This window comes from Perognathus longimembris, chromosome 26 (assembly GCF_023159225.1).
Source record: "Perognathus longimembris pacificus isolate PPM17 chromosome 26, ASM2315922v1, whole genome shotgun sequence".
NCBI lineage: Eukaryota > Metazoa > Chordata > Mammalia > Rodentia > Heteromyidae > Perognathus > Perognathus longimembris.
The window spans coordinates 9556036-9570228 of NC_063186.1; the positions used below are offsets into that span (position 1 = coordinate 9556036).

General features: G+C 53.3%; 2 protein-coding genes across 2 annotated transcripts; one reads left to right on the forward strand and one right to left on the reverse strand.

Moving 5' to 3' along the window:
- The first annotated feature begins 1004 nt into the window (after nt 1–1004).
- Nucleotides 1005–11505, forward strand: Shisa5 (shisa family member 5). The gene is made up of 6 exons (XM_048334601.1): nt 1005–1174; nt 3105–3261; nt 5450–5539; nt 9622–9737; nt 9935–10147; nt 10325–11505. The coding sequence occupies exons 1-6, from the start codon at nt 1111–1113 to the stop codon at nt 10402–10404; spliced, it is 720 nt and encodes a 239-aa protein (XP_048190558.1). The 5' UTR covers nt 1005–1110; the 3' UTR covers nt 10405–11505.
- A 1066-nt stretch (nt 11506–12571) lies between these two features.
- Trex1 (three prime repair exonuclease 1) lies at nt 12572–14087 on the reverse strand. Its single transcript, XM_048334602.1, has 2 exons — nt 14050–14087; nt 12572–13737 (listed from the first exon to the last, which is right to left on the reverse strand). The coding sequence occupies exon 2, from the start codon at nt 13728–13730 to the stop codon at nt 12777–12779; it is 954 nt and encodes a 317-aa protein (XP_048190559.1). The 5' UTR covers nt 13731–13737; nt 14050–14087; the 3' UTR covers nt 12572–12776.
- Between the last annotated feature and the right edge of the window lie 106 nt (nt 14088–14193).

Genomic DNA, 14193 nt, shown 5'->3' on the forward strand with positions numbered 1-14193 from the left:
GGGCCTGTGGCCACAACTTGTTTCTCTGCTAGCTAACATTTTTCCCTTTAAGGCCTTGAGGAATTGAATTGGAGATAAGAGTCTCAGGAAGTTTTCTGCTCTGGCTGGGCTTTGAGGAGCTTGGATTGGTGGGGGGCGGGGGGGGGGGAGGAATCAACTCCTGGCTTCCAATTTTCCTTTTTATAAAAATAATAAATGGTGTGCCGGTGCTAGGGCTTGAACTCAGGGCCTGGGCTCTGTCCTTGGAGTCTTTGAGATTGTTGTGGTGGTGGTGGTTGTTCAAGGCTAGTCCTCTCACACGAATCCCAGTTCCCACGTTCAGCTTTGGTGCTGGTTCATTGGAGATAAGAGTCTCATGGACTTGGCTGCCTAGGCTGGCTTTGAACTGTGATCCTCAGCTCTCAGGTCCTCCTGAGGACCCGGGAGGTACCAGTGCCCCCCTTCTGGGTTGTGTGTGTGAGGGCGGGGAGTGTAGATCACCAGAGAGATGGGGTGCCATCTTAGGGAATGGGGGAGGGGGGACATTTTGTCCTCAAGTTGGGGGTCCTAGAAATCTGGCAGCCAGGAGCCTGCTTGTCATCCTAGCTCCTGAAGTTCAAAGCCAGCCTGGGGCAGAAAAGTCCATGAGAATTCTTATTTCCCACGAATCAGAAGTGGAGGTGCTCAGAAGTGGAGGTGCGGGGCAAGCAGGTAGAGCCCCCCCCCAACCTTGAGTGGGAAATGTTCAAGGGCAGCCCCCCCTCCCCTAGGCCCTGAGTTCAAGCCCCCCCCCCACCACAACAAAACAAATCCAATGAGCAGAAGTGAACTTTGGGGAGTTGCTGGGAGTTTCTAGCATTGGATCCCCAGTTTGGTGGTGGGTGGGGTGAGGCCTGAGGCTGGGAGGGGCGGCCACTTCCCCCCCCCCTTTTCTAACCCGCCCTCTCCCGCCCTCTCCCTCCCCTTTTCCCCCCCTCCCCTCTCCTCCAGGGCGGGGGTTCCGGGAACAGACCAGGGGGCGGGGCGAGGCGAGGCCAGCGGCAGGCAGCTCGGGTCTCCGAGGCTGCGGCTCCCCTCCTGCCCCCCGGTCTTCCGTCTGTCCGTCAGTCTGTCCTGTCTGTCTGTCCAGCCATGGCTGTGCCGACCCCTGTACCTGGGACCTTGTTGCTGTGTCTACTGCTGCTGCCTCTGGGTGGTGAGCCTGGGGGGGGGCAGGGAGGGAGGGGGTGGTGTGTCCTGATCTGGGGTTGGGGAGTCCCTGAGGGTAAGCTAGACACCCCCGGCCCCCTTCTAACAGCACAGCATGCCCCCACCCCAGTGAACCCCACAACTGAGCTCCCCTTCATTCCCTCCCTGGGCCTCTCTCTCTCTCTCTCTCTCTCTCTCTCTCTCTCTCTCTCCCTCCCCCTCTCTCCCTCTCTCCCCCCCCCTCAGGCTTGGTGGTGGGCAGGGGTGGGACTAGAACTCGCAGCCTGGGGGCAACTCGCAGCCTCCAACGCCCTGGCCTCCGGAGCCCGCCTGTTCCTGGAGAGGCTGGGCCCCAAGATGGGGGGGTGGACACACCCCTGTGTGTGTGTGTGTGTGTGTGTGTGTGTGTGTCCTTGTAGACGGCTGACTCACTGATGGGAGGCTGGGGGGCTTTGAGGAGCAGACATTGGAAGCACCCTTTAGGGTGAGTCACTTCCTGGAGGTGAATGGCTCTGTTTCCTGGTTGGGGGGCGTGGGGGGGTGCTGGCAGAGATCTGAAGGTCTTGGGGCAGGGGAATGGTAGGGGAGACTTCAGGCCCCCCCTCCCCTCACCCCCTCACCCCCTTGAATCAGCCCAGGGGTGAGCCCGGGAGTGGAAGGGTGCCGGGCCACTTGGTGATCAAGAGTGCTTGTATTAGGGAGTCAGAGCTTGTATTGGGGAGTCGTGTGGATTTGTGTCCCTGAGCCTGGCCTGGGGCTGGAGGCCCAGGTGGAGGTGCTTGCCTTGAACCCCCTCAGCTGGAGAATGACCTTTAGCTGGCCAGCTGGCTGAGCTGGGCCCCTGTGGGTCCGATACCCTGCTCTGGGATCTAGCCCCCACCAAAGTTCTCCCCCCATTCTGTTCCCCAATGATCTTTCCGCCTGGAAGTCATTCGGTGGGTCTCGATCTTCTGAAGTAGCGATGCCAAGTTTGCTTGTAGGCCGACACCTCGGAGATGGGTCTCGATCTCCTGTGACACGTGGGATTTTCTGGACTCGTTGTTGCCTGGAGGTTTTGCAAACCTCATGGTCAGCTTGGTGCCTGATGGCTGAGAAATGAGGGTCACGGTTCAAAGCTGGCCGAGGCAGGAAATCTGTAAAACTCTTTTTATTTTCTTCCAGCCCTGGGGTTTGAACTCAGGGTGAACTCAGGGCCTGATGACTATTCCTGAGCCTCTTTTGCTCAAGGCTAGCACTCTACCCCTTGAGCCACAGCGCCACTTTGGGCTTTTTCTGTGTATGTGGTGCTGAGGAATCGAACCCAGGGCTTCATGCATGCTAGGCAAGCTCTCTATCACTGAGCCACATGCCCAGGCCTTCCCATCCAGCATTTTATACTTCCGAACCCAGCCCCGGACCCAGAGTCATGAGGTCAGCCCCAGGGCTGGCTTTGGCTGATCCACCCTAAGCCTTGTTGCCCAAGAGCTACAGAAAGCATTTGTTCAGGGCTGGGCGTGCACTGGGAAGTGTTTACCAGGAAATGTTTGTGTTCTCTGTGGCATCAACTGACACCCAACAGCCATCACCCAAAATGTGGAAGTGGAACACACAAGGTGCTGTTGTTCTGTCAGTCCTGGGCCTTGAACTCAGGGCCTGAGCACTGTCCCTGAGCTGCTTTTTGCTCAAGGCTAACACTCTGCCACTTGAGCCACAGCCCCACTTCCGGCTTTTTCTGTGTATGTGGTGCTGAGGAATCGAACCCAGGGCTTCATGCATGCGAGGTGAGCGCTCTACCACTAAGCCACCTTCCCAGCCCTCCTGAGGGCATCTCTCTGTGGCCTAGAGGAGAGAGCAAAGCTGGGTGATGAGTTGCTGTGGGGGAAAGGACATCTTCGTGCGTGGTAAGTGTGCAAACACGTGGGTGACGTCTGTTCTTGGGGGGTTATTTCTTCTTCCAGCCCATGGTGAGCTGTGTTTGAATTTGGGTGGTGACAAGCCAATCGCACAATCTTGTCCTGATTTCTGCTGTGGTTCCTGTTCTCATCAATACTGCTGCTCTGACGTCTTGAAGAAATTCGTGGGGAATGAGGAAACGTGTGGCATGGTTAAGGCCAGGTGGGTGCTTTATTTAATTTATTTATTTACTATTGGCCAGTCCTGGGGCTTGAACTCAGGGCCTGGGCACTGTCCCTGAACGTCTTTGTGCTCAAGGTTAGCACTGTACCAACTTAAGCCACAGCGCCACTTCTGGCTTTTTTCTGTGTATGTGGTGCTGAGGAATCGAACCCAGGGCTTCGTGCATGTGAGGCGAGCGCTCTACCACTGAGCCACCTTCCCAGCCCATCTTTGAGATTCTTTATTGCCAATTAACCAACAAAAAGCTGGAAGTGGAGGTGTGGTTCAATTGGTAGAGAGCCAGCCTTGAGCCTGACAATGCACAGGCCCTGAGTTCAAGCCCCAGGACCAGCAAACACACATATAAGAAATCTTTCTTGGGGGCTGGGAATACGGCCTAGTGGCAAGAGGGCTTGACTCCTATATATGAAGCCCTGGGTTTGATTCCCCAGCACCACATATACAGAAAACGGCCAGAAGTGGCGCTGTGGCTCAAGTGGCAGAGTGCTAGCCTTGAGCAAAAAGAAGCCAGGGACAGTGCTCAGGCCCTGAGTTCAAGGCCCAGGACTGGCTAAATAAATAAGTAAATAAATAAGAATAAAATTAAAATTAAATTTAAAAAAGGAAATCTTTCTTTCTCTCTCCTTCCTTCTTTCTTTCTTTCTTTCTTTCTTTCTTTCTTTCTTTTTGCCCCATTAATGACTCCCACCTAAGTGCTTCCCATATGCTAGGCAAGCTGTTTAGCACTGAGCTACACCTCCACCTAAAATCTGGCTTATTTTCTCTTTCCTCGTCTCTGAATGATTTTTTTTTTTTTTTTTTTTTTTTTTTTTTTTTTTTGCCAGTCCTGGGGCTTGGACTCAGGGCCTGAGCACTGTCCCTGGCTTCTTCCCGCTCAAGGCTAGCACTCTGCCACTTGAGCCACAGCGCCACTTCTGGTCATTTTCTGTATATGTGGTGCTGAGGAATCGAACCCAGGGCCTCATGTATACGAGGCAAGCACTCTTGCCACTAGGCCATATCCCCAGCCCCATCTCTGAATGATTTTTCTGATTTTGTTCTTATCTTTTGGTGTTAGTTATGGTGATAGATCTATATATCGAGTGTCTTTTGTTTTTGCTATGACGGGTTTGTCAGCTTCCTGAATCTGTGGTTTTCTATCTTCTCTGCCACTACCACTTTTTTATCCATTTTTTATCTGTGTGTGTGTGTGTGTGTGTGTGTGTGTGTGTGTGTGTGTGCATATCCAGTTCCAGCCCCCCTCTCCCCCTTTTTTTTTAAATTTAGGCTTTTTTTTTTCTCTCCTGCCCTTCTTGAGGCTTGAACTCAGGGCCTGGGCACTGTCCCTGAGCTTCTTTGTGCTCAAGGCTAGCACTCTACCACTTGAGCCACAGCACCACTTCCAGTTTTTTATTAGGGGTTCATTGCAGATAAGAGTGTCAGGGACTTTCTTGCCTCACTGGCTTTGAACCACGATCCTCAGATCTCAGCCTCCTGAGTAGCTAGGATGACAGGCGTGAGCCACCAGCACCCAGCCTGAAAATGCTCACGCCTGAGCATTGGTCTGCCTGACATTGCATTTGCAAACCTGATGACAGGAACGTGAAGCTCAGGCCTCTCCTGGGAAAGTTTATCTGGATTCTGACTGGGATATGAACACAAAAACCATCTTGGTCTCACTGCGAAACCCCAAAGGATCAGAAGCTAAGACAATTGAGTCAGTGTCTCCCTTCCCTTGAGAGAACAGCTTTTGGGGTCCAAGCTCCAGAGAATGGGGACCATTAGGGTTTCTCTTCATCAGCTGGGTTCTAGATCTAATTCCTGTCCTCTTCTTTGAAATCTCTTGAAATTTCTGGAAGTGCCTCTTTAGCTGCCCCTCTATAATTGCTTGATAGCCCCTCACCCCCCAAAAAAGAACAAACTCAGGTGCCTGGTTTCTCTGTATGGTTCTACTTATTTATTTATTGTCAGTCACTGGGCTTGAACTCAGGGCCTGAGCACTGTCCCTGGAGCTTCTTTTGTTCAAGGCTAGCACTCTACCACTTGAGCCACAGCGCCACTTCTGGCTTTTTCTATATATGTGGTGCTGAGGAATCGAACCCAGGGCTTCGTGCATGGGAGGCGAGCACTCTACCGCTAAGCCACAGTCCCAGTCCCTCATGGGTGAAATTTTCTTTCCTCTTGGCAGTCCATCCAACCCCGCGCAGCCATTGGAGCAGCTGGGTGTAGCACTGAGGCTTGGATCCAGCTATGACAGCTACGATGACTCCATGCCAGGGTAAGTTGAAGTCTCTCCATCGGTGGCGTCGGTGATGGAGGGAGATACACAAGGTACCCGTAGGGACCACGTGGTTGAGATGGGGTCTCGGGGAAGCTGTCCCCACGGGGGCCTTTGATCCTCCATCTCCCGTGGGTGACTGTGGATGGGGCTGAAGGCTGAAAGGCCAGGGGCAGGCTCTGTATTGACAATGTGGAAGGGACAGGTGGGGGGAGCTGTAGTCATTGTGGGGTTGGCTAATGAGGAAGGAGGCTGAGATCTGAGGATCTCAGTTCAAAGTCAGCCTGGGCAGGAAAGTCTGTGAGACTCTGATCGCCAATGAAACCACCAGAAAACCGGAAGTGGGGCTGTGGCTCAAGGGGTAGAGCGCTAGCCTTGAGCTGAAGAGCTCAGGGACAGCCCTGAGTTCAAACCCCACGACCCCACAAACTGACAACAACAACAAAAAAGTCCTTAGGACTTCCCTGCCCAGGCTGGCTTTGAACCACCATCCTCAGATCTCAGCCTCCTGAGTAGCTAGGATGACAGGCGCGAGCCACTAGTTACCACCCTGCAATTTTAAATAAAAGATTGAAATGTGGCTTTATTATAAGCCACGTATTATAAGCTACGTAGACAACCTTAATGATCAGTGAGGTAGAGCTGCACAGTGCGGCAGGTAATTATGAAGCTCTTTTGTACTGGTTCCAAGCTATGATCTGTCAGGGCGGAACCTTGGAGACCACAGTGGGTGAGATTCACTTGGAAAGTGAGTGGGAATCAGCTCTGTGTGTGTGTGTGTGTGTGTGTGTGTGTGTGTGTTTGTTTGTGTGTGAGTGAGTTGTCTGTTGGAGATCAGAGTCTCACAGATTTTCCCTTGCCCAGGCTGGTTTTGAACCGCGATCCTCAGATCTCAGCCTCCTGAGCGGCTAGGCTGACAGGCGCCCCGTTGCTGCTGTGTCTTTAAGAAAGGCTGCTGGTCTGGTGTGTGTTTGTCCTTCCTGCCTCTGACGTCAGAGGTGGGCAGGGCCAAGGAGAGACTGGCTTTCCTTTTCTCTGAAAGGGGTGGAGATTGTGACTGTGGCTTCGGGTGGGGAAGTGGGGTGGGGGGGTGTTGGACGGACGTGCTGGGTGCAGGCGAAGGCTAAGATGGGGTGAGCCAGGGGAAGTTGGGGTGGGTGGGGGGACTCCAGGGTGGGTGATGCATTTTCTAGACAGCAGCTGGGGAGAGCTTGCTTCACCGCCGGCTGGGGGCCCCAGCTTCCCCTAGTCACTGGCTAGGAATGTGTGGGATCCCCTTTTCCTAGTGACTCCTAACTCCCCTGGTCCTCGCTTGGATCACCCCCCCCCCCCCCCGGCTGAGGTTGGGTCTTGTTTGGGGAACTTACTGTGTGCTTTCGACCGATTGATCGTGGAGTTTGGGGGGCAGAGTAGCCTTGTCTTCAAGTCTGTCCTTTGGTTGGGGAACCCTGTTGAGATGCTGGGAGCTGGAAGCCCTGTTTTTTATAATTAATGTATTTATTTATGGGGGAGGGCAGACTGTGACCTCAGTATCTAACAGGATTTTTTTTTTTTTTGGCCAGTCCTGGGCCTTGAACTCAGGGCCTGAGCACTGTCCCTGGCTTGTTTGCTCAAGGCTAGCACTCTACCACTTGAGCCACAGCGCCACTTCTGGCCGTTTTCTATATATGTGGTGCTGAGGAATCGAACCCAGGGCTTCATGTATACAAGGCAAGCACTCTTGCCACTAGGCCATATTCCCAGCCCTAGTCTTTTTTTTTTTTTTGAGGGGTGGTGGTGATGGTGGATGTCAGTAATGGAGCCTTGAACTCAAGGCCTGAGCTCTATACCTTAGCTTTTTTTTTTTTTTCCTTTTTCTTTTGTTGATCGTGGGGCTTGAACTCAGGGCCTGGGCGCTGTTCCTGAGCTTTTTCCGCTCAAGGCCAGTGCTCTACCTCTTTGAGCCACAGCTCCACTTCTGCTTTTCTGTTGGCTCATTGGACATAAGAGTCTCTAAGGACTTTCCTTCCCTGGCTGGCTTCGAACTGCAATCTTCAGTAGAGATTGAAGTAGCTGACAAGCCAGCTTGTGCTTTATTTTTATATTTTTCCCCCAAGGCTGGTGCTCTGCCACTTCAACCAGAGTTCCACTTCTGGCTTTTTTTTTTTTTTTTTGGTGGCTCCTTAGAGATGAGTCTCATAGACTTTCCCACCTGGGCTGGCTTCGAACTTGGATCGTCAAGATTTCAGCCTCTTGAGGAGCTAGGATGACGAGCCCGAAATACTTGCACCTGGCTCCCTGAGCGTTTTAGCTCAAGGCTGGTGTTCTGCAAGGGAGCCCCTAGCTCCACTTTTCTAGTTCATTGGAGATAAAGAGTTTCAAGGACTTCCCTGCAGGGGCTGACCTCCAATCTGAATCGTCAGATCTCAGCTTCCTCCATAGTCAGGATTACGTGGAGTTTCCTTTTGTGAGACTCCAGGGGGTTGGAGGGGGAGAACTTGGCTGGACAGGTCTGATTTTTGTTTATTTGTTTTGTTGCCAGTCCTGGGGCTTGAACTCAGGGCCTGAGCACTGTCCCTGGCTTCTTTTTGCTCAAGGCTAGCCCTCTACCACTTGAGCCACAGCGCCACTTCTGGCCATTTTCTATATATATGGTGCTGAGGAATCGAACCCAGGGCTTCATGTATATGAGGTGATCACTCTTGCCACTAGGCCATATCCCCAGCCCCGGGTCTGATTTTTTTTGGAAATCACTTTGGGTGAACTGCCAATCCTAGGATTATTCATTCCCTGGGCACCTGGATGGGTGGAGAGATTTCTTCCAGCAAATCCAGCACCCCCCCTCCCCCCAATCCTCTTGTGTGTTCTTAGCTTTCTCACTGGGGGGCGGGGAGGGGAAACCATGCCAGGTAGTGATGGGGGGAAGGGGCAAGCATACATGTGAACAGCTGGTTCCCCACGACAAAGCAGCCCCGGGCTTTGGGCATGCCCTAGCTTGCCCGAGGGACTGCACCCCCTCCAAGGCTTCTCTCCTTCCTTATTTCCTGAGCTTCCGCCAGGCCTTTATCTTCCATCTCACCTCTGTCTCCACATGGAATTGTCTCACTACCTTGTGGTTTTTACTTTTGATGGGTCATAGGGCTTGAACTCAGGGCCTGAGTGCTGTCCCTGAGCTTCTTTTGCTCAAGGCTGGTGCTCTACTACTTGAGCCACAGCGCTACTTGCAGGCTTTTTCTGAATAGTTGCCCAGGCTGGCTTCGATCTGGGATCCTTAGATCTCAGCCTCCTGAGTGGCAAGGATTATAGTCGTGAGCCACCAGCACCCCCAAACAACCATATTTTCTTTTCCTTCCTTCCTTCCCTTCCTCCTCCTTTTTTCTTTTCTTTTTTCTTTTTTTTTTTTGCTTGTCCTGGGGCTTGAACTCAGGGTATGGGAGCTGTCTATTTTTTGAGCTTTCTGCTCAAAGTTTACCTGGTGCCAGTGGCTCACCCGTGCCCTCCTCCTACCTACTCAGGAGACTGAGATCTGAGGATCCCAGTTCGAAGCCAGCCCAAGCCAAAAAGTCCCTGAGACTCTTATCGCCAATGAACCATTCAAAAACCGGAAGTGGAGTTATGGCTCAGGGGTAGAGTGCTAGCCTTGAGCAAAAGAGCTTAGGGACAGTGCCCAGGCCCTGAGTTCAAGTCCCATGACTGACCCCAAGAAAGAAGGAAGGAAGGAAGGAAGGAAGGAAGGAAGGAAGGAAGGAAGGAAGGAAGGAAGGTTAGCATTTAACCACTTGAGCCACAGCTCTACTTCTGGCTTTTTTTAAAAAAGTAGTTAACTGAAGCAGGCTGGCTTCGAACTGTGATCCTCAGATCTCAGTCTCTTGAGTCGCTAAGATCACAGGCGCGAGCCACCAGCACCCCCAAACAACCCCCATTGTATACATGCAGAGATGGAATATGAAACCATTTTGAGCTCTCTAGTTACCAGGAAGTCGTTGTGTCTGTATTGAGAATCAGACTCCACACACACACCCCCCCCCCCCCGTGGGTGCTGTTGTAGGGTGGAATTCTGGGCCCACGAGGCCCCTGGGTCATGATTGGGTCATCTCTGGCAGATTTGGAGCGACGATCGCCATTGGCCTGACCATCTTGGTACTGTCTGTGGTCACCATTATTGTCTGCTTCACCTGCTCCTGCTGCTGTTTGTACAAGATGTGCCGCCGACCTCGTCGTAAGTGTGCCCTTCACTCCCACCCGGGTCCTGGGTCAGGGGATGTTGGGAATGGCATTCATTGGAGCTAAGAGTCTCCTGGGGTGGCTTTGAACCACGATCCTCACATCTCAGCCTCCTGAGTGGCTGGGATTATAGGCGTGAGTCACGACAGGTGGTCCACCAAGAGAGTCGTGACTGGAATTCTTTCTCCACAGCCGTCGTGACCACCTCTACAGCGACCACAGTAGTGCACGCTCCGTACCCCCAACCCCCAAGTGTACCCCCTAGTTATCCAGGACCCACCTACCAAGGCTACCATCCTATGCCACCCCAGCCTGGAATGCCAACAGCACCCTATCCAGCACAATATCCACCCCCCTACCCGGCCCAGCCTATGGGCCCACCAGCCTACCACGAGACATTGGCTGGTGAGTACTTCTATGGATCTACAGTCCCCGCCCCCCTGCCCCCCTTCCCTCTGCCTGCACCCCGCCTCTGCCTGCCCTGCCTGTCCATCTCAGGGTATTTCATTGACTAGGCCTCTAGGCTTTTCTATTGTCCCGCCCACCCTGCTGTCCACCAATCACCATTCTCTCTGCTTTCAGGAGGTGCAGCCGTGCCCTACCCTATGAACCAGCCTCCTTACAACCCAGCCTACATGGACACCCCGAAGGCAGCCCCCTGATCATCTACACCCCTCCTTTCTGCCTGCCACTCAGTTAACGCCATGCGCATGCGTATGTGTGTGAGTGAGTGGTATACAGTTTCCTTATTGGCTCGTGTGTAAGGTGAGCCCTCTCTTGATTGGTGGCTTCTTCTGATGCTGACTAGGTGCGGACCAATCCTTGCCCGGATAGGGCAGGACCAAACTTTTTGTTTGTTTGTTTTTCTTTCCCCTTCTTCTCCACTTGAAATGAATGCTTTCCTGCAATTGCAAGCAAATTCAAAGGTGGGGGGTATTGGGAGAGATTTTCTAACTCCCCCCGGAGTGAGCAGGTTAGCACTGTTTTCTTCTGGTTTGTTTTCTGTACTTTTGCACACATAATCCTGGTGTGAGGACTTGGGGCCACTTGCTATTCTGAGGCCCGTGTTTGATCCCCAGGATTTGGGGGTGCTGTTCATCAGGTCTGAGCCACGTGCAGGCAAGTTGGGAAAATGGGATCTGTTGAAGCTCAATGCTTTTAGGCATTGTACCCAAGAGCCTGGATCATGTTTAATGGGGGGGTGGGGGGGTCAGTTAGCTCCTGATGTCAATACCTCTCACGGAGAGGCCCACCTATCCCAGATGGCTGTCTCTCTGGACTTTCTTCTCTGAATCTATGCGGAGGGACTCTCAAGACTCCTGACTGGCCATAGGGGAGTTTTCTGGCCTAGCTCTGCGACAGGTGAGCAGAGGGAAGAGCTCTAATCCCCAACACACTGGGATTTCCACCCTGCAGCGTTTGCTGTTTTGTTTTTCTTTTTTTTTTACTTTTCGTCATATGTGGTTTGTTGTTGTTTTTTTGCCTGTTCTCTGTTTTGAAAATATGTGCTCATGGATGAGAGGTAAAACCCCTTGGATCTTGGAGAGAAATGGATCCCCAGGGATACACAATTCCTCGTGTACCCCCACTTGACCAAGCTTCACAATGCATCCAACTCACTGAGTGTGGGGGTGCTCCCGCCTGTCATCCTGGCTACTCAGGAGGCTGAGATCTGAGGATCACAGCTGGAAGCCAGCCTGGGCAGGAAAGGCCATGAGACTGTCTTGCCAGTGGATCACCAAAAAAAAAAAAAAAAAAAGCCAGACGTGGAGCTGTGGCTCAAGTGGGAGTGTGAGCACAAAAGCCCAGGGACAGCACCTAAAACTCCGAGTTCAAGCCCTGCAACAGGCACAAAACATCCAACTCCTGTCTTGCAGCCTACAGTGTGTCCTGGTGACAGAGACAACAAGAATCCAAGTGGATTACAGGCAGGGGCCTGGCGGTAGCTCTGACCCCAGGCACTATGAATACCTCGGTGATTCCTGTCCTTAAAAATGTCTCACCAGCTGTCTTAGCTTTGGATTGTTTGTGTGTTTCTGACAGTCTTGATTCTTGCATCCTTGTTTATAATAAATGCAATCATTTGGAACTGCTTGCCCTCTTTCTTTTCTTATTTCTTGTTTTTTGCCAGTCCTGGGCCTTGGACTCAGGGCCTGAGCACTGTCCCTGGCTTCTTTTTGCTCAAGGCTAGCACTCTACCACTTGAGCCACAGCGCCACTTCTGGCTGTTTTCTATATATGTGGTGCTGGGGAATCGAACCCAGGGCTTCATGTGTACAAGGCAAGCACTCTACCACTAGGCCATATCCCCAGCCCCTTGGCTTCTTTCTTCAGAGCCCTTGCTGCTGGGCTGGAAACTTAGGCTGAGTAGTTGGCATGGACTGTTGAGAGTTCTTGGCTTTTCTGCTTGTATGGGGCTGGGAGATTTGCTCTTCTGCTTGCAGAGCAAGAAGAGATGATAAGAAATACCCTGAAAAACCCAAGACCCCGGGCTGGGAATATGGCCTAGTGGCAAGAGTGCTTGCCTCATACACATGAGGCCCTGGGTTCAATTACCCAGCACCACATATACAGAAAATGGCCAGAAGTGGTACTGTGGCTCAAGTGGCAGAGTGCTAGCCTTGAGCAAAAAGAAGCCAGGGACAGTGCTCAGGACCTGAGTCCAAGCCCCAGGACTGGCAAAAAAAAAAAAAAAAAAAACCACCCAAAACCCAAGACCCATGGGGCTGGGAATATGGTTTAGTGGGTAGAGTGCTTGCCTAGTAGGAAGCCCCGGGTTCGATTCCTCAGGATCATATACATAGAAAAAGCCAGAAGTGGCTCAAGTGGTCGAGTGCTAGCCTTGAACAAAAGCAGCTCAGGGACAGTGCTCAGGCCCTGAGTTCAAGCCCCAGGACTGGCACAAAATGTCAAATCTAAACAAATCAAGACCTCAAGTATGACTACGGTAGGTCTGTAAAGTCCCAGACTAATTAGGTGGAGAGGCAAGTAAGACTATTCAGGGTCTTTTATTAGTCAGATTTTCCCTCTTGGTCTATTGCTGTGGTGTGGATGGAGAAAACCTATACAGTGTGGCTACTGCCAAGGTCAACAAGGCCAGCAGACTCAGGGGAACCAGCAGACCCAGGCGAACCAACAGTCCTTCTTCCATGCTGTCTCCAGAGACCTTGATTAGAGGAGGAACCGTCACCTTGGATCTCCTGTGCCTGCTAGGACTGGGGTTTGCAGTTGTACCCCGTGGCACAATAGCTGGTTTAGCAGATTGGCTCAGGGGGGTCCTTGGCCAGGCTGGGCCTTCATACATGGGCTTGGTGGTGCCAAAGGGTCTGGCGTGGGTATCCACCCACCGCAGCAGGGCCTGTGGCTTCCACTGACAGATACTAAGCAAGGTGAGCACATCGCCCTCGGCTGTGTGGGAGTCCGTCGGGGCCTGGCCATACAGGCGGGTGTAGATGCTTCCCAGGCTGTAGCTCTTCCTCGGGCCCCGCTCCGAGGGGCTGCTAGCTCGTTCCAAGGCCCTCATGGCCATCATGCTGTCCACACAGAAGGTGCCATTCAGGGCCTCTGCCAGGCCCAGCGTGGCCAGCTCGGTGTAGAGGAGGGGAAAGTCGTAGCGATCTCCATTGTGTGCCACCAGGCACCAGGGTTGGGGCTGGTGCTGCAGGAAGGCAAGGAGCAAGCGGACCAGGTTGTCATCGAAGCGTTGTCGCCCGTGGGCGACCAGATCCGCTGTGCTCAGGCCGGTGATGTCGCTGGCCGCCGGGCTACAGGGCTTTCCCGGAGCCACGCACAGGGAGAGCTTGTCCACCACGCGGGGCAGTGCGGGGGGCTCTCCCTTGGAAGGGGGGGCGTGCTCCAGGGCCCGTCTGTGGACAGCCAGCAGGCACAGTTCTGTGATCTTGGGCTGGGAGAAGGGGAGGCCGGTGGCTTCCAGGTCGAAGAAGATCAAGGTCTGCATGGGGCCAGGGGGGGAGGCCTGCGGGTCCATGACGAGCCTAGGGCGTGGGTGATGGGGGGAAGGGGGGGCGCACGTGAATGCTAATGGGGTGATTGAAAGTGGGCAGGCGTGGGGAGGGGAAGTAGCGTAGCTCAGGCCTTCTCTACAGTGGGGAACTGTCCCCAAGGTGGGAAAGCAAGCCAGGGGGAGGTTTTCAGAATGGGACAAGCACCCTCCGTGTGTGTGTGGTGGGTGGGGGGCTCCCACTGCTTCCCAAAGATCCCCTCCCCTAGTGCCCACCTCCACCAGGGTGGGGGGAGCCCAGAGCCTTTCTCTCCTGCCCTCTTTCCCCAGGGGGAGGCCAACTTACCCAAGTCAGGCCGGGACAGCAAAGACAGGAGCAGTGGCAGGAAGTGAAACTGACTGGCCCCGCCTCCCGGCCCGCGTCTGCAGCCAGGCCCCGCCCTCCCTCCCCAAGGCCTCCACAGATCTGCGGGCCAGCATGAGGCTCCCC

Bases quoted from the DNA above. Each gene is read 5' to 3' on its own strand.
- Shisa5 (XM_048334601.1), top strand. From the start codon at position 1,111: ATGGCTGTGCCGACCCCTGTACCTGGGACCTTGTTGCTGTGTCTACTG. The intron at 1,175-3,104 runs GTGAGCCTGGGG...TTCTTCTTCCAG, and splicing joins ACTGCTGCTGCCTCTGGGTG to CCCATGGTGAGCTGTGTTTG. The intron at 10,148-10,324 runs GTGAGTACTTCT...CTCTGCTTTCAG, and splicing joins CTACCACGAGACATTGGCTG to GAGGTGCAGCCGTGCCCTAC.
- Trex1 (XM_048334602.1), bottom strand. From the start codon at position 13,730: ATGGACCCGCAGGCCTCCCCCCCTGGCCCCATGCAGACCTTGATCTTC.